Genomic DNA, 26,873 nt, shown 5'->3' on the forward strand with positions numbered 1-26,873 from the left:
CCCCAGCCCCAGCTTCAACATTTTTAATCACTTTGTTTTTTAAATGATTTATAACTTACCAACTAGCATACTTTCTTCAGATATTGTAAATCATCCTCTAAAGCCTTGTGGGATTATAATCCTAATCTTCATGAAAGAAATGAAGAATCAAAGAAGTTAATAATTAACATACAGATATTTAAGGCGGCAGTTCCTAAATGGATGATATTATAGGACTAACTTCTCCCTTCCTTCCCACCTCTTTGCTTGTTCCCCCTCTGTGCCAGCGTTCCTAGTGATGGACAGCAACATCTAGGGTCAGGAGAGGCCTGATAACAGAGGGGTCTTTTGCCAGGTGTGGTTGCATGCGCCTGTAATTCCCGGTTTGAGGCCAGAGTGAGCAACACAGGAAGACTTATAAGAAAAAAAGAAGGAAAGAAGGAAGGAAGGAAAGAGATTTTAAGATATCGGTTCATGTACTGGCAGTTCGAAATTTTCAGGGTAGGTTGGTAGAAAAGAATAAAGTAAAAAAGGGAAGGAAGGAAGAAAAAGGGGGAAGGGAGGAAGGAAGGAAATGATTTTTTTTCATTAACTTGGTTTTCTTTAGACTTTATGACCATAAAGACAACGGTAAAATATTGGGCTGGGATTTTTAAATATATTTCTCATCAGCAGTCAAGTAATTCTTATATTCTAGTATCTAATTAAGTTTCAAGAGGTTTCCATAAGAAAAGAATTTGGCATATTGTTGCTCTGAATGTTTTTGGAAAGACAAAATGCTGCATTATGAAAAACACTGCGTGTTTAGGCCAGGGCTGTAGCTCAGTGGTAGAGTGCTTGCCTAGCATGCACGAGGAGCTGGGTTGGATCCTTAGTCCCACATAAAAGTAAACAAATAAAATAAAGGTATGCTGTCCATCTACAACTACTAAATAAATAAATAAATAAATAAATAAATAAATAAATAACAAAAATTAACTGTGTGCCAGCCCACCCACCCCCTTTTCTGTTTGCCTAGACCTCTTTATCTCACCACGTTTTTCTCTGAGAAAATGAACTACAGAGAAGTTAGTACAATACCACTGACAAAAAAAAAAAAAAGAAAAAAATAACATTAATGAATCTCAGGGCAATTGACAATTTTTAGAACCTCTGGAAGTGGGATAGGGAAAAGAAATTTTGATACAATATTATCTACATATGATCCACCCCCAAGAAACTTTGTTGGATTCCTGGTGAACAAAAATGCACCATCATTTGAAGAGCTAGGTTTGATTTTTGAAACTCTTCCTAGAGTTTAGGGTCTGACATAAAATACCATATTATTTTATTTCAGGGGCTTACCTCTGCAATTCCTGAAATTCCACAGTAACTTTCTTTGTGGTCTGTGGAAATCACATGTCCACCCATAAGTGATGGTTAGCCTCTCTTGGCCATCAGCTTGTGCCTGTGCCTAAGGGCTTAGTTATGAGAGTCCAATCTCTCCTGTCTGTGGGTTTCCCAAGAACTGAAAAAGGAGTGGGAATCTGTTCTCCCTTCAGGACTGGTGGAAGGTTGAAGCTGATGATCACCAGGGCTTTGTCCCAGCAAACCATGTCAGAAAACTGGCCTCTGATGAGCTCCCCATGGTCCCAAAGCGGCGGCGAGAAGAGCCAGGCAGCATCGCCCAGCGCCAGGAGCAGATCGAGGAACTGTGAGTTCTGGATGCTGGAGAAAGGGACCGTGTTTGGCAAAATAGTTCCTATTGAATGAAGGCACTCTTCTCACGATTTTGCATCTGTTAGATTAGAGATACAAATTAAAAGATTTCAAGAACAGAAAAGAAACTTAGGGTCCTTCAAACACTTAAGTTTTTCTATGAAGAAAGGGATCCCCAAACCATTCATTCCTTTAAGGTCGATAAAATGTCCTCGGACATCCAATGTGGACTTTGTTTACTTGTTTACTATCTAGGCAGCACGTAAGAATTTCACTTTGATAGAAGAGGAAGGGATGTTGCCAGCCATACTTTCAGGTCCCTAACATTTTCATTGTTATTAAATGTGATACTGTGTTTATCTCTCTGCTCCTAATGCTTTATTTTGTGCCATCTTTACTTCACCCACTCCTTTAATGATCTCTTGATTTCATTCTTCCTTTCCTTTTTGTCTCTTTCACTCTCTACTCTTCTGTATTTTTTCCACCTTTTATTCCACTTTCTCATCTCCATAACTTTCCCACCCAGGTACCGCTCTCTCTGTGATCGGGCGGAAGAACGCAGACGTCGCCTACTACAACGTTATAATGAATTTCTTCTGGCCTATGAGGCAGGGGACATGCTGGAGTGGATTCAAGAGAAAAAAGCAGAAAACACTGGAGTGGAACTGGATGATGTTTGGGAGCTGCAGAAAAAGTTTGATGAATTCCAAAGGGTAAGAAAGAGGAGCTATCACTGGGTGTGGTGGTGCACACCTATAATCCAAGTGGCTCAGGAGGCTGAGGCAGGAGGATCCTGAGTTCAAAGCCAGCCTCAGCAACAGTGAGGTGCTAATCAACTAAGTGAGACCCTGTGTCTAAATAAAATACAAAATATGGCTGGGGATATGGCTCAGTGGCTGGTGCCCCTGAGTTCAATCCCTGGTATCTTATTACTTGACTGCTGATGAGAAATATATTTAAAATCCCAGCCCAATATTTTACCAATGTCTTTATGGTCATAAAGTCTAAAGAAAACCAAGTTGGTAAAAATAAAAACATTATTTCCTTCCTTCCTCCCTTCCTACCTTCTTCCCCCATCCCTCAAAAAAAGGAAAGAAAGAAGAGCTTTCTCTAGACACCTTTTGAGACTTATCATCATTTCTTTTTATTCTATTTCTCCTCTTACATGACTCTTTAATTGATTTAATACTTATTAAATGCTCTCTACAATGCTACTGAGAACTCCACAGTTTAGATCTTCCCCAGTTTATTGTAGTTGTTAGTCACTGGTTAGGAAATAAAGAAGAAGAAACTAGCTACTCTAACTTTCAAGCCTACAGTCTCTGCCACTCCCAAATCCTCTTGGGTGTGCCAATCTCCCAGAATTCCTCAAAACTTGCCTTATATCATAGTGCGTTTTTCATGCCCAGGGTGAAATGGGGTGTTAAGATGGGACTGTGTATAGAGTCTAATCATGGGACAGAGATTGGGGTGGGAAGAGAAGAAAAACCTGAGTTTACAGTGAGAACATTTCTGAGTATTTACCTAGCTAAAATCTTGTGATCACCTTTTTTCCCTCTTATTTTTATTCCATTATCTTACCTAGCACTGAATATAAATTTTTTCCTTCCTTCCTTTTTCTTATGATATTACTCATTGTGTGCATGTGTGTGTGTGTATGTGTGTGTGCATGCATATAGATAGTGTGTGTGCTCCTTTGTGATGATTTTTACAACATCCTTTAATATGGAAAAATCATAACTCAGTCAATGAAATTCTATAAAGATGGAGGTATTTATAAGGTTAGAACATAATATTACACAACTCAGGTGCAGATACCTCTGACAGCACAATTCAATATAGGGGAAGATTTTAAGAAATCTAAGAAGATGGATATGCTGCATACTTCCGATGAATAATAGTTCTCTTGCCAAGGCTTGATAGTTAGGGGGTGTCAGGGAGTTTAAGAGTGTTTTCTCAGTGGCAGCTGAGAAGAAAGAAGCTTGTGTAATGTAAGTGAGGTTACCTATATGTTTTAATAATACTTAGCCAAATGGATATGAAGATGGACAGGTAGATATGGAATATTTTTGAGAAGAGGAGTGACACTGTTTTGGACAAATTTTCTCATCCAGGATTTAAAGACCAATGAGCCTCGGCGAAGGGACATCAACAAGGTGGCTGATGATCTGCTGTGGGAAAAACTTCTGACGCCAGAAGGAGCTCACATTCGGCAGGTAACTGAGATTTGGCCTCGGTGTCATCATTTTACTCTAATAGTAAAATGGTCAATGGATCAGTTAGGATATGCAGGGTGGACAGCAGTGTGAAACTGACAAAGGTCCAAGGAGTTCAGCCACTTTTGTTGTCTAAATGAACTTAATTAGAGAATATTTGTTTACTATCATTTGCTGAGTGTCCTCTGTTTTCTCACATTGGTACTGTCTTGGTGAAGGGAGGAAGACAAAAGTATTGGGACCAGAAATTCAGATTTAGTTTCAAGAAGCAGTTTTAGGAAGTTTAGAGACTATTGCATTGGGCATCAGGAAAACTGAGCTTAAGTGCTGGCCCTATCCCTGTCTGACTGTGTGTTCTTGGGCAACTCATTTCATTTCTGAGATCTTCAGTGTCGACATCTGAAAAGCAAGAGTGTCAGATAGCAAAATCTCTAAACTTTCTTTTAATTTTCTGTGCTATGTTTCATAAAGCTGAACATAAAGTTTTGCCTTCCATCCCTAACCCAAATATAACTTTTAAATTAAAATTTTGAAATACATACACTTGAACTGATATGAAATCCTTCAGTTATAACAATCACTTCCCTTTTATTACCACCCACATAAGAGATCCATTGCTCAAATACATGAATGCAAAGAAAGTGCAGATAAAGAAGCTGTGATACGGGGAAGAGAATAATCAAGAAAGTTTCCTGGAAGAGTTGGGTTCTCATAAACATGATGAAGAAGGAGAAGAGAAGGAATAGAGATGAGAGAGAAAATTCTTCATCTGATCTGTGTCTTGACCTATGACTGCATAAAAGACTAACGAAATTTAATAGAAAGTCCAGTCTGTGAATTGTTATAAACTAGTAAAGAAGAACTCCCTTCTTCATCCCATGGTGATTGTCATGGATAAGAGGAAAAAGTAATGTGCATGAAAATAATATGTGTACCCTCTACAGAAAGTAAGGCTCTTTGACCACAAGGTCTATTCAATTCAGAATGCAGAAAGGTATTATGCTTGTCCCAGAGAACTGTAGCAGATTCTAAATACAAAGGCAACACATTTTACTCATTTTTCAGAGATTATATATACTATGGTCTAGAGAGAGCAAGCATCAATTATGGCTCTAGGGTTGATGAGTCCAACTGGGAATCATCAGTTTGGAAGAAAAGAAATCCCTTTCTCTGCTGCACCAGCATAAGACCAAGATCAGCCTGTCTGAGAAAAAAGTAAAGCAAGGTGATTTCTGAAGGAGATAACATGAAAGCAATGATTTAAATCCAGCTAGTCATAGACGCCATTGAGCTATCCAAACCAACTCCTTGTCCAAAGTCTGATGTGGCTCTTCTTTTAGGAATTGAACACACGCTGGGATTCCTTGCAGAGGCTTGCAGATGAACAGCAGCAGCTGCTAGGCAGTGCACATGCTGTGGAGATGTTTCACAGGTAAGAATTAATTCTAAAATGCAGTGCTACTCTAGAAAACACTCACATAACTCACAAGTCCAGTAACAATGTGTGCTAGTCAGCTTTTCATTGCTGTGGCAAAAATATCTGACAAGAACAACTAGAGTAGGAGAAGTTTGTTTGACTTCACAGAGGATTCTGCTTATGGTTGGCCATCTCCATTTCTCTGGGTCTGAGGGGAGGCAGAACATCAGCGGGCTTGGAGGAGGAAAGTACTTAGCTCACAGCAGCAAGGAAGCAGGAAAAAAGAGAGAAGGGACCAGATCTAGTCGCCCAGCCCATGCCCCTAGTGACCCTTTCCTGTAAGCCTTGCCCTACCTGCTTACAGTTACCAACCAGTAGTCCATTCAGATGATTAGTTCATCACGTGGATTAATGCACAGATGAAGTAAAAACTATAGTAATTTATCTTTTCCCTTCTGAACACTGATGCATTACCTAACATACGAGTTTTTTTGGGGGGACATTTCAGATCTAAACCATAACACTATGGTAATGATACCTATTCGTGTAACCCTTTTTTTCTGAGCTAGAGACAGTTTGCAAATAGGAATCTGGCTTTTTTAGAAATAGATTCCTCACTTGGCACATTAAATACTCCAAGACAACTTACTTCAATTTATTTTTTTGTGTATTGAATGTATTATTATTTTATTTTTTGTGATACTAAACATTGAATCCAGGGGTGTTTTTACATTAAGCTACTCCCCTAGACCCTTAAAAAAATTTTGTTGACTTTTTTAATATTTATTTTTTAGGCATAGATTTACACAACACAATGCCTTTATTCTTATATGGTGCTGAGGATCGAACCTGGGTCCCGCCCGTGCTAGGCGAGTCTACTGCTGAGCCATGATCCCAGCTCTTTTTTTTTTTTTAACTTTTGAGACAGGATCTTCCTAAATTCTCAGACTGGCCTGGGACTTGCAAACCTCCTGCCTCAGCCTCCAGAGTAACTGGGATTATAGGCATGTACCACCATGCCTAGCTCCAAGTTTAGTATTGTGCCCTGGCACATAATTAATATTTTATGAATGCTTTCATGATAGTGCATCGATTTGAAGTATAAACAAATGGTATAAATAATTTTAGTCCTAGACTAGAAGCAGACAGTAAAGGACAACAGACCATCACATTGACTTTGTTCATTGAATTTGTCTTTGACTACCAAATCCATACTTGTACTAAGAAATATAACCACACATACAAGAATTAAACAAATGAACAAAACATAAACCAAATACCTTCCTATGTGTCTTAAAGATGCAAGGAAGGGGAAAGCAGAGATTCAGGTGGGTAGGGTTGTTTAGAATAGCTGAAAAGAGAAAGCATGAGTATAATTGTTAAATACTTGGTTCTGAGTTAGACCTCTTGGTTCAAATGTAGACTTCACCATCTGGCATTGATATTATTCTGGTAAACAGAGGTGGTGGTGGTGGTGATGGTAATGGCAGTGGGAGAGGTGATGTGATGTTGGTAGTAAAGGTGGTGGTGGAAGTAGTAGTCATGGTGGTGTTAGTGGAGGAGGTAGAGGTGGTGATGGTGGTGGTGGTATTGATAGTGATAGTGATTGTGACGGTGGTAAAGGTAGCAGTTGCAATGATAGTGGAAATGGTGGAGGTGGTGATGCAGGTATTGGAGTTGGTGGTGCTGGTGGTATTGGTGATGGAGGTGGAGGTGTTAGATTTGGTAACATGGCAGGAGTGACTTCCTTCTGAGCCTAGTCTGTTTCTCTTTGGTACACATCATTATTCCTAAAGTCTTTTATTCTCTTGTGGACCAGAGATATAGATGACACAAAGGAACAGATTGAGAAGAAGTGCCAGGCCCTCAGGGCTGCTGACCCTGGCTCCGACCTGATCAGTGTTCAGGCGCTTCAGCGACAGCATGAGAGCTTTGAGAGAGACCTCATCCCTTTGGGGGAAAAGGTGAGCTGTGTGCTTCTGAGCTTTCTCAGCACCTTCCTCTTTGCATTCATAACCATATCAACGCCTCCTATTTTGCTCTCTTTTCCAGTCTTAGGCTTTTGTTTCTTTATCTTGCACGATACTTGTTCTTGCACTCTGTCCCCAAAGCAAGACCAATAAAACGACATACCCCCAAGACCATTAACATCAAGAAAAATGCATTGAACTGCCACCATCTGAGTATTTAATGTCCTCTTGCCTGTTTAGTGGGTATCAAGTGATCAGAAGTTGAGGCAATTAGTTACAGGACAGTGGCCTAAGAGAAATAGCAACTATGCATACCCAGGATGGCTAGGGCTATGCCTGAGCTTTGTGCGTGTTTTCTCAGTCAGGAGTTGAGTAAGGTTACTCCTACTCCAAAACACAAAAGAAGAGTAGAGCTTTCCAGATACACTGGAGGCAACACGAAGCTTGGCCTTATTATATAGAGCAAAAAGGAGAACAGAAAATATCAATATTGGAAATATCCTCATTTAAAGAATAAGGACCCTTTGGTACCCTGGTTTTGCTACTAGCCAGAAGAGTCATTTAACCATCTTTCTCCCAAACTTGTTGCTTTTAAAAGAAAAATGGTAAGGTCAATTTTGAGCACTTCAGAAAGTTATCATGTAAACTAAGAGGTTGATGTTATTTAATGAAGTAGTAAGATGTGATGGTACATTGCTGGCATCTATTTGGGGAGATGAAGACCAGGACTCAGGACTCTTATTTGCTAAGAATCAGGTTCTACAATAGTGTGATTGCCAGAGCTCTTGCACCTCCCCAGGTGACCATACTGGGAGAGACAGCGGAGCGGCTCAGTGAATCCCACCCAGATGCCATCGAGGACCTGCAGAGACGGCGAACAGAGCTGAACGAGGCCTGGAATGACCTACAGGTGCTTACAGAAGATCGTAAAGAGAACCTGAATGAGGCCCAGAAATTCTACCTGTTCCTCAGCAAGGCCAGGTAAAGTTCAGAAGGTGGATTTTCACCCTGTGGGTGAGCAATTTTCATATCTGTCCCTAAGTAGAGCATGGAGGAACACTCTGGGTAGAGGTGCCATCCACCCATGGGTTTGTCCAATATTGCCTCTGGTGAGGCACAAAAATGTTAAATTCAGTACTTCAAGCCATAAAAGATTGATGTTTGAAGAAATGTGAGGTCATATAGGCCAACTAATGAGCTTCTGCAAAGTATATGGCACAAACGAGGAGCTATATATCATGAGATGAAGATCAAGGGGGCTTTTTATCACTGGAGAGACAGAGAAGAATGTGTAATGGCGAAACATTACAAAACACACATCCTAGCAAATAGAGCTGTGAAAGTTCAGAGATAGAGGGAACAGATGAGATTCTCTGCACTCTAGAGGAGGTAGCGTTTGATTACATATCAGTCAGGATTTTGGTAAAAGAGAATGCTATCCCATACAGAAGGGAATGGGCAAAACTGTGAGGGTAAGAAAGGCTGGGGAAACTGGAGAGCAGGGTTTTTTTATGTTAGGGGTGTTAAGCACAAGTAGCAAAAGAAAAATTTAGAAACATTGGAATCAAATCCTAGAGAATTTTCATTGTTGTGCTACAGTCAGAATATTTTCACAATATGAAATTAACCTTGCAAATGTACACTATGTGGGATGACTCTGCCCTATTGTTTCAACCTGCTTGGAAGAGTCTTTGGAATTGAAGGTCCAGGCAGTAGCTACTCACAAGGTAGTGCTTTTGAAGAAGAAAAGGAAGCAAATGAGCAAGATGATTATAGTTGCTTTTGGTATCTCCTCCCCCACTTTAGCACTTCTGGAAAACTGTAGTTTTTCACACAGTGTAATTAAATAACATCTATACCCATTCTTCAAAATCATTTATTTCCATATATATTACTAAGATTCCAGAATAAATGATGGCCCCTTTTTACAAATTTTTATTCCTCGATATTGCACAATCGCAGTTATGTTCTCAGCTTCTGAGAAACACTAACACCTCATTTTATCCCTTTATAATAATTTATATTTAATTTTTAATAGTTATGAGTGTGTATGATCCCTTTGCTTACCCTACCCCCAATATAAATAAAGTATGATCTCCTAGAAGGTAAAGATATATCTTTTTCAAAATATTTGGTACTTAGTAAGCAATAAATAAAACTTAGATGTTTGGATAAATGAAAACAAAATATTGTATAAAGAAACAAAAGACCTCTCTTTCCTAGATTTAAGGATTAATATTTATCAAACAAGACTAAATATATTCTTTATGGGATTATTATTTTGATATCATGATAACTTTTAAATCAATGAATGGTTGACATTTTCTCTCTGGAAGAATAAATCTTAGCTTGCTTTGTCTAAATTCTTGACTACTAAAACAATAAGAAATAAATCTTGATTTAATCAGTAATGTAGGAAATGTATGACATGTATATATGCTTATGTGTGTATATATATATATATATATATGTGTGCTGAGCAGAAGCATGTATTAGATTTTTTGGGGAAAAAAAAGAAAAGATGCACCTCCCCCAAGACTCCATAAGCTGTATCTTTAAAGCCCAGAAAACTGTTGAAGGAACAGGAATCAGCAGCAGTCATGGAATACGTTCTGTCCAGAACTCCAGAGGTCTGGGCTCTGGTCCAGATGATAGGTAGAAAATGTTCTAAGAACATAGTCCACATGTCTGGTTTTAATTGCACCACATTAGCAAATTGCTTACCTTCTCCAAGCTGACTTCCTTATCTCCAAAATGGAAATAAAGGAGTTCTCATAATTCTCTACAGGATTATTTCAGGAATTAAAAGAAATAATATGTAAGACAAGATTTTCAAATGCAAGGTAATGCTGTCATTAACACAATGAGAACACCAAACATGATATGACATGGAAGCATAGGAAGACGTAGAAAATGTTATTCTGGAAATATTTTCTAAAAAGTTATTGGACAGATAACCCTGCAGAATGTGGCAAGGTCTTTTGTCCATCCCAATATACCTGCTTCTCTAGGGACCTTGAAAATTGGATGAGTGCCATTGGTGGCATGGTGTCATCGCCAGAGCTAGCCGAGGACTTAACGGGCACAGAGATCTTGATAGAGCGACACCAGGTATGGCTAAAAACCCACAACCGCTAATCACTTGACCTGATGACCTTGCTTCATTTAAAACAATTTCAAACGGATTAGCTTCACCAGTCCACTTCCCCATTTTCCAACAGGAGCATCATGGCGAGATGGAGGCAGAGGCCTCCACTTTCCAGGACTTGGAAAATTTTGGCACAGAACTTATAGACAGTGTGCACCGTAATAGAGCTGAGATTGAAAATAAACTTCAAGACATTCAACTAAAGAGAGAAGATTTGGAGACGTCTTGGGAAAAACGCAAGAAGATGCTAGACCAATGCCTGAAATTGCAGGTACAGCAGGCTTCCAGTAGTGAAGCCCTGCTCTGTTCCTTGTAAGCAGTTATATTTGGATATCACAGTCACTCAGTACCCAGACTTCCCTTGTTGTAGACACAAGGACATCTCTTGGTTAGGTAACATTATGTTCTATACTCTGATTATTGTTTTATCCTCTGCTCTTATCCCTGTTAGAAGAGATAAAGAAGAAAGTGATCAGTCCTGGACATGACAGGGAATGATTGTCATTTATTGATTAATGAAGGGGTTGATGGATTTTCATTGAGAATCTACTGTGTGCAGGCCCCGGTGTCACAAAGATCAGTAAATTAACGTTTCTGTTTTTAAGTAGTAAAATTAGACATGCAGTACAGATCATTCTAATATAGGACATCATTTCGTAAAACAAAATTCTTGAAGGCTTTGAGGGTAGGGAGGAAGGAATGATTACAGCTTTGGAGGGAAGAGTATGGGAATGTCACAGGCCAACTCTATGGGTAATGTTCAGCAAAGTCTTAAAGAAAATAACCAGTCGGTATCTTCCAGTTGTACGATATGGGTGTTATAGCTTATATAAACACATAAAGGAAAGAGTAGAAAATTCAGGAAAGAGTAGAAAATCCAATAGAGCTAAATACTCCCTGCAGGATCCTCACTATTTATGTCATAGGAGAGGGGTTAGACCATTTCCCCTGTCCACCCAGAATAAACATTTAATATACCTCTAATTTCATCCTCCGTAGTTGTTCCGAGGTAAATGTGAGCAGGTTGAGAGCTGGATGACGGCGCGTGAGAATTCCCTGAGGTCGGATGACAGAGATTCCTTACAAAGCCTACAGGCCTTGATGAAGAAACGTGATGATTTGGAGAAAGCAATCACTGCTCAGGTAAAAACAGGGAGTGTAAATATTCCAATGATAATGGTTGTAGGCATAACAGAAATCTTATACATTTGTCTGGTATCATGACTTACGAGTATTTTGACTCACGTTTACTTCTTACAGACAAGTTGGAGGCAGGCAAGGTAGATTGACACGAGGCACTGTCTTATCCGAGTCCTATGTGTAATTGAACTTTAAGTCTGCCATCCTGAAACCCAAATTTGAGGATTCAAATTGACTTTGGGTTCTTAGTACCTATTTCAACATCCTGCCCCATGTAGGACTCACCCTAGACAACAGTCATGAGGAATGACTGTTCTTTAGGGAGATCCTTACCACACAGCTAGCTCACCTCAGTAAGATTGTGAGATGTTTTTCCTCCTGTTGAGTTAAAATACACCTTCCTATAGACCTTCCTATAAGGCATTTAGCTTTGGAGCTGTCTCCTGAAGGCACAAAGTTTATTACTATTCTTCCTTAGGAGGGAGTCTGAGATTGTACCCAAAGTCTAATCTTCAGGCCCCTGGTCTCTTATTTTCCTTTATTCAGGAAGAGAAAATTAATGACCTAAAAGATTTTGCTGATCAACTCATAGATGATGACCACTATGCGAAGGAAGAGATTAACACTCGGCTCCAACAAGTGCTAAGCAGGTCAGTCCCGAGGCTACCGGAAGATGTAGCAAAGTGACCTCTTTGCTAGCATTGTGACAGGGAAGACATTCTGAGATTTTGTCCTTTCTAGATGCCTTAAACTATCTTGACATCTTGGAAGCTGTCTGTGTTACCTTTTCATCACTGTTACCAAAATACCCGACAAGAACAACTTAGAACAAAGGGGCTCATGGTTTCAGAGATTCTCAGTGCATGGTTGGCTGACTGTACCGCTCTAGGCCTGAGGTGAGGCAGAACATCATAGCAGAACAGTGTGGTGAAGGAAAGCTGCTTAGAGAACTATAAAGCAAAGAGAGGGAGAGGAGCTAGGGACAAGATATAGTCCCAGGTCACATCCTCAGGCACCTATTTCCTTCAGCCACACCCCACCTGCCTACACTTACCACCCAGGAGCCCATTCAGATTATAAATCCATTAAATGGAAACTGGTCATTTCACTTCTGAACGTTGCTGCATTGCCTAACACATGGGCTTTTCAGAGGGCATTAAAGATGCAAATGATAACATTGTCTGATCTAGACTCATGGGATGAAAGACATGGAAATTTACACTAGAAATTACCTGATTGAACCACTGCATTTTGTATCTGAAAAGAGTCAAACAGTAGGAAAGGAAAAAGAGCAGGTTGCAAAATGGAAAAAAATCATCGGGCCCCCTCCTGCAGATGGGATGCTCTCAAAGCCCTAATGATGGCTGAACGGACAAAACTTGGAGACTATGCTGATCTGAAAAAATTCTACCATGACCTTGAGGAGCTGGAGGAATGGATCAGTGAGATGATGCCCATAGCCTGTGATGAATCCTACAAAGACCCCACCAACATTCAGGCAAGTTCAAAATAGGAATCTTGGAAAATTTTACCCGTCTCATTCACATTGTTGGCTGAATGAGCACCCCCAGATACTGAGTCTAACAGGAAGCAAGTCCTTTAAAATCACCAATATCTTGGATGTGATAGAAATATTAACTCTTCCTTTTATACCTGATTTTTAAAAAATCTCACTTACCTACATGAAAGGATAAGTTTTTGCTTTGCCTTCAGAGGAAATACCTGAAGCACCAGACCTTTGAAAATGAGGTCCGGGGTCGAACTGAGCAGGTGGAAGGAGTCATAGACCTGGGAAACTCCCTGATTGAGCGGAACGCATGTGATGGCAATGAAGAGACCATGGAGGTAAAAGTTCTGCTTGGGATGAGCTTTGGGCTGCAAAGGCACATGCATAAAAATCTTTGACTCTTTATTGTTCTATGGGTAGGGATCCAGCATGAGCTCTGTGGTCACTCCTCCTCCCTATAGACAAGAAAGGAAGAAAGCAGTAATGCTCAGACCACCTCTCCCATCATACTTAGCTCCTGGAACTCCAAGAGAGCTTTCAACTGAATTCCCAAGTCTTCTCATACTTGCTTTGCATTCTCTATCCCTCTGCCGAGAATTTTTTTTTTTTTTTTTTTTTTTTTGCATTTGGATGCCAGTCATTGCAATCAGTACAGGATCTTTGTTTCAAATGTTTCCTGTCATCCAAAACGTCTTGTTTTTCCACATTGAGCATAACTACTTTGAAATGTATGACATTCAATTGTCAGCCAATTTTGGCTAATCCCAACATAAAGAAACTCCCTACATAATCCTCTTGAGTTGTCACAGTGCTCAGAATCCTCCCTTTATTTGAGTTAGGAGCAACTGAAATTGCTAAAGGAACATTGGGACAGCCTCCTTGAGAGAACCATTGACAAAGGAGAGAAACTCAATGAGGCTAGTCGCCAGCAGAGGTTCAACACAAGTGTCCGGGATTTCGAATTCTGGCTCTCAGAGGTAATTGCACCTGGAGGTGGTGGGAGCATGGTAGTTTCAAGAACACTTGTTAAATAAAAAAATTTATATGTGAATGGTTTTCTTGAGCCTTCTTGGGAAAAGACTGTAGACTAGATGCTATATTCTCTTTAAACACAGTTTTCATCTATCGGCTTTATTATTTATTATTTTGTCTCCAGGCAGAGACACTTCTGGCCATGAAAGATCAGGCCAAGGACTTGGCTTCTGCAGAAAACCTGCTCAAGAAGCATCAGCTGTTGGAAAAAGAGATGTCGGCTCGAGAGGTGAGTAGTACTGAAACCCTTTGGATAGGATGAAACATTTTTTATTTTCCTCTCTTATTTTCTAGGAGACCATTTGAGAACGTAGCCTTGCATGCAAAACTGAGCAGGACAGCTCAGCCATCATTCATTTTAACCAGGTCAGATCTATGGGGTACAGAGCCACTGTGACAGTCACTGTCAATTATCACTGAACTGCAGACTCTAAAACTCCAGCAAGTGGATCTTAAAAGCTGCCTTGTTTATCTTTTCACTAGTTTATATACATGCATCAGTAAAAAGACAAACAAGACAGCTTTTAAGATCCACTTCCTGGAGTTTTTCCATAGCTATATATTTGATCTGGCCTTTGAAAGAAAATGCAACTTTATTTTACAGAATTTAGAGAGAGAGAAAAAAAATCATTTGGAACATGTACAATGAATTTGAAATACATATACACTCTAGAAAACCTGTGAAGAATTCCATTTGCAACCTAATATCAACCAAAAATTTGCCCTGTGAACAGTGACTGTGTGTTCATTTCAGACAGACATTTATGGTGTCATTTTTATTTAGTAGTAAAGGATATGAAGAAAGGACAAGAAGTCAAAGGCTTTCTAGATTAAAGTCTTCAGTCCTTGGTGGTACTTCCTGTTGTATAACTAGGAGGCTGTGTTAGGATGGGAAGGGTCTGGGTGTGTTCTGTGGGCAAACTAAGCTTTCTACCAATACAGTTGTTCTTGTTTAGTATTTTGCTCTAAAGGAAGATAATCCTATATGGTGAGGTTGTTCCCCAAGGTCTTATGGATACAGGTGAAAAACAGAAGGAAGAACCAGGAGACACAGAATAAATGTACAGTTTGAGTAATAGAGTCATGCTATCTGTATCGCTCTGAGATCTAACTCTTATTCAATCTGAACATAGACAAATATGTGTGAAACAGATAATAGTGTAGAACATCAATTTCACTACCTTTTTTTATGTGTGTATGGCATTGGGGATTGAGCCCAGGGGGTGCTCTATCTACGACTGAGCTCTATCCCAAGTCCCTTTTGATTTTTATTATAAGTCAGGGTCTCACTAAGTTGCTGAGCCTGGCCTCAAACTTGCAGTCCTTCTGCCTTAGCCCCCTGAGTTGCTGGGATTACAGGTATAAGTTACCTGCCCAGCTTAATTCAAACTACTTTTTAAAAGCAATCTATTTGACCTGGTCTTTGAACCAGGACCAGGGATGGTTAAAGTCTGGGGTCTGTACAATACCATTCACTGAGCTGGGGTTTTCTAGGAGGCACTCAAGGACCTGAACAACTTGGCTGAGGATCTGCTCTCCAGCGGAACTTTCAACATCGAGCAGATTGTGGAGAAAAGGGACAGTATCAACTCGCGCTTTGAAAATGTCCAGAACTTGGCAAGTGCCCATCATGAGAAACTGAAAGAGGCCTATGCCTTGTTCCAGTTCTTCCAAGAACTAGATGATGAGGAATCCTGGATCGAGTACGTATCCCCAGTCCAACTCACAATGTGTGGATGATCCAAGAGATTGTACTAGAAAACCACCCAATGAAATTTCAGTGTAAAATTTGTATGGCATTTTAATCATGTTTGTCTCTGCTTAAAGTTAATATTGGTTTTATATTTTTTTCCCAAATTCCCTTACTGGATTTAGACAGAAGAAGAGAAACGTGGAGGGAGTAGTGAGCAGTTCATATACATGTAGGGAACCAAATTTTGAAGCCATATATGTTTGCTCTGTATAGTTCATAGAATGTGTAATACTCACTGAGCTGAGTATTTATAGATTACCCAGCTAAGATCATTGGCTCTATTCAGTCTATATCCAGTGTTACCTAGTAACACTGAACTGGACATAAAACAGAGAATGTGATACACTATCTACCATGGTTTCATTACTAATTCTACTTTTCTTGAAAAAAATATGACTGGGGAACTCTTAGAAAATTAAAAGATTCTGCCCATATTACTGTTGCATCTTGCTTCTATTCTGCAGATATGCTTATTCTTATGAGTAATGAATGAATTAGATGGAAACATAGTACATAGGGCAGCAAAGAGGATACCTTAAAATAACATCATCTTATTTATTAATATCTTGTATTTCATGATGATGTTCTAATATTTTATACTTGGAGCCATTTAAATTTCATGACCCCTATAATACCAACTCTTCAAAAACTATTCTAGCTAAGTTTTTATTGAAATTGATAGAGGAAAATAATAAAAGCCATAGAGGTCATACACATTTTCGCTCCCCGCCCTGCACAAGAGTAGCATTAGTATATGTTCTTAAGCAAAGAAAATATACAAAGGTAGACAGGCAAAATGATTCATGGGAAGGCTTTTTACAGGTGTGTCCACGGTGGACATCAGTATTTTAGTTTGTACTAGAACCACTCAATTGTTTATGCTGAAAACATCAGCCACTATTTACCTTTTGGCTATTAGCATTAGAATATTCCAGAATTTACCACCTCCCTGCCCACATACACTTAGAAAACTATTGCTCTTAAGTGACCTTGGACGTCTAAACTTCAATTTTTTTTTTCTTTCTTCCTTGGTTTCAGGGAGAAACTGGCACGAGTCAGCTCCCAGGACTATGGGAGGGATCTGCAGGGTGTTCAGAACTTACTGAAGAAACACAAACGCCTGGAGGGGGAGCTGGTGGCACATGAACCTGCCATCCAGGTGGGCATAGAATGATCAGACCTGAAGAGAGAAAATGATCTAATAGCTAGCTGTCTCTCATGGTGTAGTCAAATATGTTGGTGCTGCAAAATGGGAATGCAGAATTGATTCCAAGGTCACAGAGAGTTGGTAATATAGTTCACAGGTGTTCTTTTTTTGACCACATTTTATCTTCTCTGAATAGAAGGATTCTAGACAGGAGGTTGTGCTGTTCCCTGGAAGCAGCATTTTTAGCAGTGTTGGGAAGTCAGTGACAATCGGGATGCAGGTTGGGACATCTGGTAAGGCTGTATGATAGCCTTATAGGAAGAAGGATACTCTGGGTCTGACCTGGCAGCAGAGTCCACGTGTGACTATAAAGCTCATGTGCTGTATAAGCATAATGCAAACACCAAGGTATTTGCCAAAATACTTGGAAACGTTTAGCAGGGCAGACCTTGCTGCAGTTCCCTTCACGCTCCCAGGGTTTCTAGGACTACCTCAATTGTCCAAAGTCATGGAGCCAGTCAGGCATGAAGACAGTTCTAGGAGGTTATAAATGATCCAAAGGGTAGGAAGGCCTGGGTACTTTTCCAGGGACTGTGGCTGAATGGGGAGAGATTGTGGAGTGATGGGAAGTGGATGGGTGTGTCCTTCAGAATGTGCTGGATATGGCCGAGAAGCTGGGAGACAAGGATGCTGTGGGGCAAGAGGAAATCCAGGAGCGGCTGGCTCAGTTTGTGCAACACTGGGAGAAACTCAAAGAGTTGGCCAAGGACCGGTGAGTGGGAGGCCCAGTTATCTTCCTATGGGCTTCATTTGTTAGGCAGCTGTTGGGAGGATGCTTTGACCACCCTCCCTGACTGCCTAGCTTGCAAGTCCCTGCTCAAAACCCAACTCTTCCGTGAAGCTGTCCACCATGTACCCTAGACAGAAATGATCACTACCTCTGTTCTGAAAACACCTTTCTTCCTGCCCTGACATGCAGCTGTCTTTTATCACTCATTTCTTACAAGTGTCGTCCTTCACAGCAGGTTATCAGCACAACTTCCAACTATAATCCCACCCTGTTGGTGAGAGGCAAACATTTCTTCCTGGGGAAAAAGGGAGCTTCTAGCTTTGTAGTTCCTGAATCATAGACTGTGGATAGTCTTTGACGGTGAAGTCTTAGCATTTTAGTTCTGGGGGCCATAAGGTTTCCTTTCTTTAGCAGATTTCCTAGAAAGTAGGTGATGACTCAAAATGGACATCTAGGGCAAGAGTCTCCTCTGTTTCACAGGAGATCTGCCCCACTGACCAGCAGGCCCCTAGCAGACTGTGACCTGGTGCAGGTTGACCGTGGCTAACTTGTAGAGTGGGAGCAGGTCTGCTTGGATGAGACTGGGCCCCCAGGCTGTCATCCCACTGCTAACCATTCCGTCTTCTCCTTGTTTGGCTAACTACCCCTTTGCAGAGGGCTTCGGCTGGAAGAGTCCCTACAGTTCCTGCAGTTCATGGAGAACGCGGAGGAAGAGGAAACCTGGATGAGCGAGAAGGCGGCCCTGGTGGCCCGAGGGGATTCTGGAGACACACTGGCTGCTACTAAGGTTGGGAACAAGCAGAATGGATAGGCTTTCTCTCTCTAAATTGGGTCTTTAAATAGCCAATGTCTTCACCTGTAACATTAGAAACTTTTCCTGGTGATAGAAGGAGAAGAGGGGATTATGGATAATTCTACCAATTTTAAAGTATAAAGATGTAAATATCTAAAGGTATCAGTGAGTTGTTCAAAGTCATGGAACCAATCAGGCATGAAAACAGTACTCAAATCTTAATCTGTAATCTCTGGTCTAGAAATCAAAAGGACTTTATGGCTAAAGGCTGCTTCTGATAGGTTGGATTCTTTACAGGGCATAAATTTTCTAAAGATTTCCTAAAACCATAATGTTACACTAATTTGAAAAAAAAGTTTTCCCTTATGCCTGGATATTGGTCATAAATTTCAGAATATATCATTTTTAGGAGACAAAGAATTTTAATGTATCTACTAGAAATAAACAGTTCTAGTTAAGAGATGTCATTTTATGTTATTCATTTTTATTATTATTTTTATTTGTTCTTATTAGTTATACATGATAGCAGAATGCATTTTGATGCATTGTACACAAATGGAGCACAACTTTTCATTTCTCTGGTTGTATACAATACAAAGTTGCACCAAATGTTCAGTCACACAGGTACCTAGGATTATGATGTCAATCTCATTCCACCATCTTCCCTACCCCCCATGCCTCCTCCTCTCCCTCCCTCTCTTTTGCCAATCAAAGTTCCTCCATTCTCTCCATGCCCCACCTGATGAGATGCCATTTTAAATACAGGTCTGGGTTTCCCAATTAAGAAATAAAGTTTACAGTGTGATCTTGAGTTAATGTAGATTTGACAGCTTTTGAGAGAGTGATTATAAAACAATAATGTTCTAGGAACCTTGAGAACTGTACTTTCTAAAAATTGGGAATTTACCCAAAACTCTATGTGGAGATTAATTCATTTCTATATGATGGCATAAGGAAAACTTAGGTTTGCCAAAGAAAGCTTAAAATCCAAACAGCATATAGTTCAAATTATCAATTCCTGTGGTTTGAAAATGTTTTAGAAAGTGTTCATGCACATCCCTGGACTTCTTGAAGCACTTTAAGGTTTCACATCAAATACTCCAAAGTATTTTCTTTTCAAAATTACATACAAGAGGAAGTGAGGGGAAAGGGAAAAACAGTACAAAGGGGAGGAATGAATTACAGTAGTGGGGGTAGAGAGAGAAGAGGGGAGGCGAGGGGAGGGGAGGGGGGATAGTAGAGGATAGGAAAGGCAGCAGAATACATCAGACATGAGTATATCAATATGTAAAGCAATGAAGTGTAACTGATGTGATTCTGCAAGCTGTATACGGGGTAAAATGGGAGTTCATAACCCGCTTGAATCAAAATGTGAAATATGATATATCAAGAACTATGTAATGTTTTGAACAACCAACAATAAAAAAAATCAAGCCCTTTGATTTTGAGAATTATAGATTCACATGCATTTTTAAAAAATAATGCAGAGCTGGGGGCAGTAGCACAACGCCTGTTATCCCAGCGGCTCAGGAGGCTGAGACAGGAGGACCACAGGTTCAAAGCCAGCCTCAGCAACTGGCGAGGCACTAAGCAACTCAGTGAGACCCTGTCTCTAAATAAAATACAAAATAGGGCTGGGGATGTGGCTCAGTGGTTGAGTACCCTTGAGTTCAATCCCTAGTACAAATAATAATAATAATGATGATGATAATCTAGAGAGATCCTATGTATCCTTTACCAAGTTTCCTCCAATGATAATGTCAAGAAAATCTATAACCAGAATATTGCCACTGCCAAGATTCAGAACATTACTGTCACCACAAATATCTCTCCGGTTGCTCTTCTATGGCCACACCCACTTCCTTCCTAACCCTGTCCCATTCCCACCAACTGGAAACCATTAATCTGTTCTATATTTCTAAAAATTTTTTGTCATTTCAAGGCTGTTATGTGAATGAAATAAGACTATATGTCACTTTTGAAGATTGGCTTTTTCACTCTGCATAAAACGCAGGTGATTAATTCAGCATTTTATATTACAACAATAGCTCATTCCTTTTTAGTGCTGTATAGTGTCATGGTATGAGCATACACAGTTCAATCACTCACCTGTTGAAGGACATTTGGGTCATTTCTACTTTCTAGCTACTTTGGGAAAAACTATTATAAATATTTATATACAGATTTCCAAGCAAATGTGATGCTGCATTTCTTGGGGACAAATGTTTAGGAGTCTAATTGCTGTACTATAATCATCTATTAATTTATTTTTTAAAGCCAAACTGTTTTCCAAAGCAGCTGTACTGTTTTACAGCCTCATCACCAATTGCACTAGTGATAAAGTTTCTTCATATCTTTGCTAACATTTTGTGTTTTTGCTATTTTATTTTATTTTCACCTATCGGAGAAAACATTCAACCTTTGACTTTCTGAGTCTGCCTTGTTTCACTCTTTTTATTCTATTTGTTTACCTCACATAAGTACAATCAAGCTATATTTCTGTTTGAAACTGACTTATTTTACTCGGCATAATGTCACGTTTTATTTCTGTTGTCACACATTGCATAACGTCCTTCTTTTATAAAGCTGAGCAGTAATCCCATTGTATGTATAGACCACACTTGATTTATCCATTCATCTGTGAATGGACTCTGGCTGTTTTGACATCTCAGCCATTTTGAATAGTGCTGCATTGAACATAGGAATGCTCATATTTTGTCAAGCTCCTGATTTCAATTCCTTTAGATAAATGCCCAGAATCAGGATTTCCAGATCATGTGGTAGTTCTGTTTTCAATTTATTGGGGACCGTTCACACTGTGTTTTTCATAGCAACTGCACCATTATAAATGGGGATTATAATGGGTACCAGGGGCCCAATTTCTCCAATCCATCACTAACACTTGCCATCTTTTGATTTTGTTTTTGCTAATAAACAGCCTGACAGGTATGAGATGATTTCACATTGTGATTTAACTTATATTTTTTTTTTTAGTGATTAGTGACAGTGACTATTTTTTCATGTACCAGTGGGCCATTCATGTCTTCTTTAGCAAAAATTTTACTCAAGTTCTTAGCTCATTTTTGATCAAGTTATTATTTGTTCATTTATTTATTTACTTTTTGTTTATTTACTTATTTATAGTAGTGAGTTTGAACGGTTCTTTTTATTTTAATTGGGTGAGCAGTTCTTTATACATTTTGAATGTATACAAAGGGTTTGCATGAATTAGCTCTTATTCTGTAGGTTACCATTTCACTCTGTTGATTGTTTGCTCTGCTGTACACAGAATTTTAGTTTGATGAAGCTCCACTTATTTATTTTGGTTTTTGTTGCCTGTGAGTTTAGTGTCATATCTAGGCAATCATTGCCAAAACCAATGCTCTGAAACTTTCTGCTTTTTTTCTTCCAGGAGTTTTATAGTTTCAGGTCTTAGCTGAAATCTTTAGTCCACTTTGAGTTGATTTTGAGGTATTATGTAAGATAAGGGCCTACAAGCCCTTTAATAAACTTTAATAAATGTTTTTTCTAGAACTATTTATTAAAGAGAACGTCTTTTCTCCATTGTGCATTTTTGACACTTTTCAGTTGATGGTATGTGCATGGATTCATTTAGGTGATATCTCTTCTGTTCTGTTCTGGTCTGTGTCTTTCTTTTTGCCATGCCATACTGTTATTTATAGCTTCATAATATGTTTTGAAATCATGAAGAGTATTCCCTCCAGCTTTTTATTCTTTGTTATCACTGGTTGGGTATCCGTGATTTTTTCTGGTTCCATTATGAGTTTTCAGAATTGATTTGTTCTATTTCTATATAAAATTGCCGTTAGAATTGTGGTAAGAATTATATTGAATGGGTGGATTGTTTTGGGTAGTATGGACGTTTTAACAACATTAAGTCCTTCTAATCTATGAACATGAGATACATCTCCATTTGTTCATATTTTTCTTAATTTCTTACATCAATGTTATGAAATTTTTAGCATTTAAGTTTTTCACCTCCTTGGTTAAACTTATTTTCAAGTAAGACTGTCACCTTTCTTTTGTTTTCAGATAATTCATTGTTAGTATTTAGAAATATAACTGAATTTTGTATATTGATTATTATCCTATAACTTTCCTGGTTGGTTTATTAATTCTAACAGTTTTATATGGAATTTTATCTCTCTCTCTCTCTCTCTCTCTCTCTCTCTCTCTCTATATATATATATATATATATATATATATATATATAAAATCACATTATTTGCAAATAGAGACAATGTACACCTTCTTTTCTGATTTAGATGCCCTTTCTTTTCTTTTCTTTTCTTTTCTTCTTTTCTTTCCTAATTGCTCTGGCTAGAACTCCCAATACTGGGTTGAGTGGACTTAGGAAAATTGCATCTCTACCTCGTTCCTGATCTTAGAGAAAAAGCTTTCAGTTTTTCACCATTGAGTATGATATTAGCTGTGGGATTTTTGTATGTGAAATTTATCATTTTGAGGTACTCTTTCTGTTTCTAGTTTGTTGAGAACATTTATTGTAAAAGGGTACTGTTGTTCTGCCAATGGGTGTATCACAGATATTTATTTGCATGTTGAACCATCCTTGCCTGCTAGGAATAAATCCCACTTACTTATGGTATATAATCCTTTTAATGTATTGTTGGATTTAGTTTCCTATTGTTTTTTGAGGATTTTTGTATTTATATTCATCAAGAACATTAGCTTATATTTTTCATCTCCTGTGAGTTCTCTGTCTGGCTATGATATCAAGGTAATGCTAGTTTCATAAAGACATTTGGAAATGTTCCCTGTCTTTAATTTTCGTATGTTTGATAAGGATTATCATTAGTTCTTTAAGTGCTTGGCTGGATTCATCAGTGAAGCCATCTGGTCCAGGGATTTACTCTGAGGTTTCTGATTTCTGATTCAATCTCTATACTATTTATCAGAGTTTCCTGACTTTCTGTTTCTTCATGACTTAGTCCTGGTAGGTTGTATGTTTCTAAGAATCCATCCATCCAGTCTCCATTTACAGCTTCTGGGGAAAAAAAAGGAACATAAAATATAATGCAGCCCATCTTGTTTTAAAAGGAGTGACTATCTGACGGCAATGCTTAAGATCATTGTGTGTTGAAAAGGTTTTGTTTTCAAATGGTGAATTTGCAAACGTATATTTGTCATAGAAATTCTATTTCTTCCTCTAGCCTGGGTTACTATGGTGTTTAAGATAAAATATGAATGAGATGCTGTATGACAAAAGGAATGCAAAAAGGCAGCAGTGGTGGTGGTAACGAGGACTGGTACAGATATTTCTTAGGAACATACAGCAAAAGATGGAAAAGCAGTGCTTTTCATGCCTCATTCTCTCTTCTCTTTCCACTCTGCCAGCTGAACAGATGCCATGTTCCCATTGGGCAATCAGACACACAGAAGGTTTGCAGTGACATGCAAAGACCATTTCCTTAACCCTCTTTGTACCACTTTTGGATAAGTTCTTAGTTTAGGTATCCTAAACTTACTATTTTTCTGATAGATGTAACATATCATAGAATTGTATAAATCTCAGTACAGAGGCATCTTTATATATTACCCTCATTAAAAAAATCAGAAAAAGGTAAAGGTCACATGATAAGTTAGAAACAGTGTCAGTTACATTACAAGTTCTATTTTCCAAGAAGACTACCTTCAACAGAAGACTCTTGAGAGGAATTTTGTACAGTTTTTCCAGAGGCTGTAGACACTCATCCAGTCTGTCCATTAACCTGAATCAATCCTGGTGAATAATATTACAATGAGCCTGAATGTGGGTAGAGACAGGTTTTTCAGCCTGGATATTCTGATTTTCACTGATTTCATTTATGCAGAACATTTTAAAGAAGCACGAAGCTTTGACTAATGACTTTACTATCCATGAGACCCGAGTACAAAATGTGTGTGCACAAGGAGAAGATATCCTGAGTAAGGTGAGCTCACCCAGGGACTCCATGTCTAATTTTTATTTTGAGAAAGAAAGTGCCCCAAACATAGTCATGAGTAATGCTGAAATCATACACAGAACTTTAGCAACCTCTTAAATGCTTTTGCTACTTTTGTTCCCAAACAACTAATTAGCTACTCAGTTGCTGTTTTCTGGAATTTTGTTCTTCCAGTTCTTATATGTACACCTTTGACCTTTCCTTAAATCATTTGTTGACACTTTTGCTGTGCTATTAAGATCTTGTCACTGGCTTTGGCCCTAGAGTATTCTGAGAATACAAAGGAACAGAAACATACATATACTTCTTTGCAAGTTGAGAATTATTTTTTTTTGCTTACATATTATTTTTACAAAACCTCATTGATCTAAGTGCTATGTGGAGACCCCTAAAGAGAAATGACTCTATACCTTCTAGAAGCTCAAACCTCAACTAAGAAAATGACACTTACGTATACAAACACGACAAGCTCCTCAAATACTAGAGTAGAAATAACCTTCTTGGGAGTGGATGAGTAATGGGATGATTACACTAGACTTGGAAGACAGTAGTTATATACTTGGAATAAAAGGGATGAGAATTTTTAATAGCGCTCATGAATTCACATTTCTAGCCTGGGCACTCATTAGTATATGTGTCTGTTTCCCTCTCCCCTCCACCTTGGTGTTGCAGGAAGAAATTCAGAATAAGGAGAAAATTTCTGCCAAGATCCAGGTCCTGAGCGAAAAGGTCCCTTCTCTGGCGAACGCAATAGAAGCTTGGAAGTTGCAATTGGAAGATGATCATGCCTTCCAGCAATTTAACTGGAAGGCTGACGTGGTGGAGTCCTGGATAGGTATGTGTCAAGGCTGGGATCCCTTAGATTTAAGAAATCCTGATACATTTCATTTTAGTGTAGTCTCTGGGGATTTTTCTTTCACTATTAAAAAACAAAAGGTACTCCCTTTATTACCCACACTTATCCATTCTGGACACAGTTATACTCATGTGTATACATACATAAACACACACACACACACATGCACACACATACACACGCACACACACACAGCTAGAGGAACTGATAATTCCAGAGAACCCTTTTTTTTTTTTTGAGGGGGATGTACGATTTCAAAAAGGTAGAATCATCACAAAAATTCTAGGAAATAAACTATAATGTATGATTGATACACTTATAATTTATATCCAGTGTTCAGTTTTCCTTTTGTTCTATGAAACACTCAAAAGTTTTCTTAGCCCTAGATCTGTTTGTCATTTTTATCCTTCATCAGTTTAGAAACACCAACCATTTTACCCTCCCCCCCCCCCCGCCCCTGCCCATCCCATGAACCACATCCTTGGAGAATCAGGAGTTTTTCATGTTTTCTGTGGGTAAAAAAAAAAAAAAAAAACATTCTGTCAAAAAAGGGTTCGTTGACGACCAACATTTGTTCTCTTTTTATTCATTTTCTTTCCTTTTTAGCTGAGAAGGAAATGAGCCTGAAGACCAAGTTCAACGGTGAGGACCTCACTGCCTTCCTCACTCTCCTGGCAAAGCAGGTGAGACCAGGCTGCCATGTTGACAGGTGCCAGGGAGCCCTAAACCCACATCTCACAGAAGCTCAGTTCTCTGCAGTGACTTCATTTCCAGGATCTGTGGCTTCATTGTCTGTAGCATCTGTAGTGTGTCCCCTTTTTCCTTCTCGGTATTGGTAACTTGCCCCCTCTCTCTGTTTCCCCCGACCTCTCTCACATACTAGCTTTGTGACCTTGGTATTCATCATCTTGCAGAGAATCAACTTTTGGCTTTTTAAATTTTTTTTCTCTGTTTATTGGTGCATTCTATTGCACTAATGACTGTACCAGTCCATTTTATGGTTATAATGCAGGTTAATTTCATCAAGAGGGAAAGTTTATTTAATTCAAAGTTTGAGGATGGAAGTCCAAACAGCTTAATGAGGGCCCCAGAGGGGATCGTAGGAACGTGTGCAAAAAGACGTCACATCTTCATGCATGTATTTTGTATAATGATGAGGGTCTCCTTCCACCATCCTTGCTATTCCCCTTTTCCCTCCCTTTCCCTCCCAAATCTATGCCCTATTTAGAGGTAATCTTCTTCCCACACTCTCCCTCCCTACCCCACTTTGAGTCACCACCCCCTTATATCAGAGAAAACATATGGCATTTGTTTTTTGCAGTGAACAGACTTTATATACAGAGTTATGAAAAATTGTGCTGTGAATGGATAATTATGAATTAATACACTCCACTACTGTCATGTATGAAATAAAGAAAGAAAGAAAGAAGTCACAGCTAGAGACAAGAAGCCAGAGAGAGTCAG

The 26,873-nt window shown here is 39.1% G+C and overlaps 1 protein-coding gene across 1 annotated transcript in view; it reads left to right on the forward strand.

Moving 5' to 3' along the window:
* The window catches only part of Spta1 (spectrin alpha, erythrocytic 1), a 76,392-nt gene that overhangs the window by 37,127 nt on the left and 12,392 nt on the right, over nucleotides 1–26,873 (forward strand). The window contains exons 22-42 of the mRNA XM_026407964.2: nucleotides 1,521–1,672; nucleotides 2,204–2,390; nucleotides 3,792–3,893; nucleotides 5,234–5,325; nucleotides 7,130–7,274; nucleotides 8,080–8,261; nucleotides 10,292–10,391; nucleotides 10,502–10,699; nucleotides 11,428–11,571; nucleotides 12,115–12,218; nucleotides 12,904–13,066; nucleotides 13,282–13,413; nucleotides 13,915–14,052; nucleotides 14,232–14,336; nucleotides 15,602–15,810; nucleotides 16,899–17,019; nucleotides 17,658–17,779; nucleotides 18,452–18,584; nucleotides 24,443–24,541; nucleotides 25,226–25,388; nucleotides 26,016–26,092. Of these exons, the coding sequence (XP_026263749.2) occupies nucleotides 1,521–1,672; nucleotides 2,204–2,390; nucleotides 3,792–3,893; nucleotides 5,234–5,325; nucleotides 7,130–7,274; nucleotides 8,080–8,261; nucleotides 10,292–10,391; nucleotides 10,502–10,699; nucleotides 11,428–11,571; nucleotides 12,115–12,218; nucleotides 12,904–13,066; nucleotides 13,282–13,413; nucleotides 13,915–14,052; nucleotides 14,232–14,336; nucleotides 15,602–15,810; nucleotides 16,899–17,019; nucleotides 17,658–17,779; nucleotides 18,452–18,584; nucleotides 24,443–24,541; nucleotides 25,226–25,388; nucleotides 26,016–26,092 (2,868 nt within the window). The remainder of the gene's footprint in view (nucleotides 1–1,520; nucleotides 1,673–2,203; nucleotides 2,391–3,791; nucleotides 3,894–5,233; nucleotides 5,326–7,129; nucleotides 7,275–8,079; nucleotides 8,262–10,291; nucleotides 10,392–10,501; nucleotides 10,700–11,427; nucleotides 11,572–12,114; nucleotides 12,219–12,903; nucleotides 13,067–13,281; nucleotides 13,414–13,914; nucleotides 14,053–14,231; nucleotides 14,337–15,601; nucleotides 15,811–16,898; nucleotides 17,020–17,657; nucleotides 17,780–18,451; nucleotides 18,585–24,442; nucleotides 24,542–25,225; nucleotides 25,389–26,015; nucleotides 26,093–26,873) is intronic.

This window comes from Urocitellus parryii, chromosome 11 (assembly GCF_045843805.1).
Source record: "Urocitellus parryii isolate mUroPar1 chromosome 11, mUroPar1.hap1, whole genome shotgun sequence".
Taxonomy (NCBI): Eukaryota; Metazoa; Chordata; class Mammalia; order Rodentia; family Sciuridae; genus Urocitellus; species Urocitellus parryii.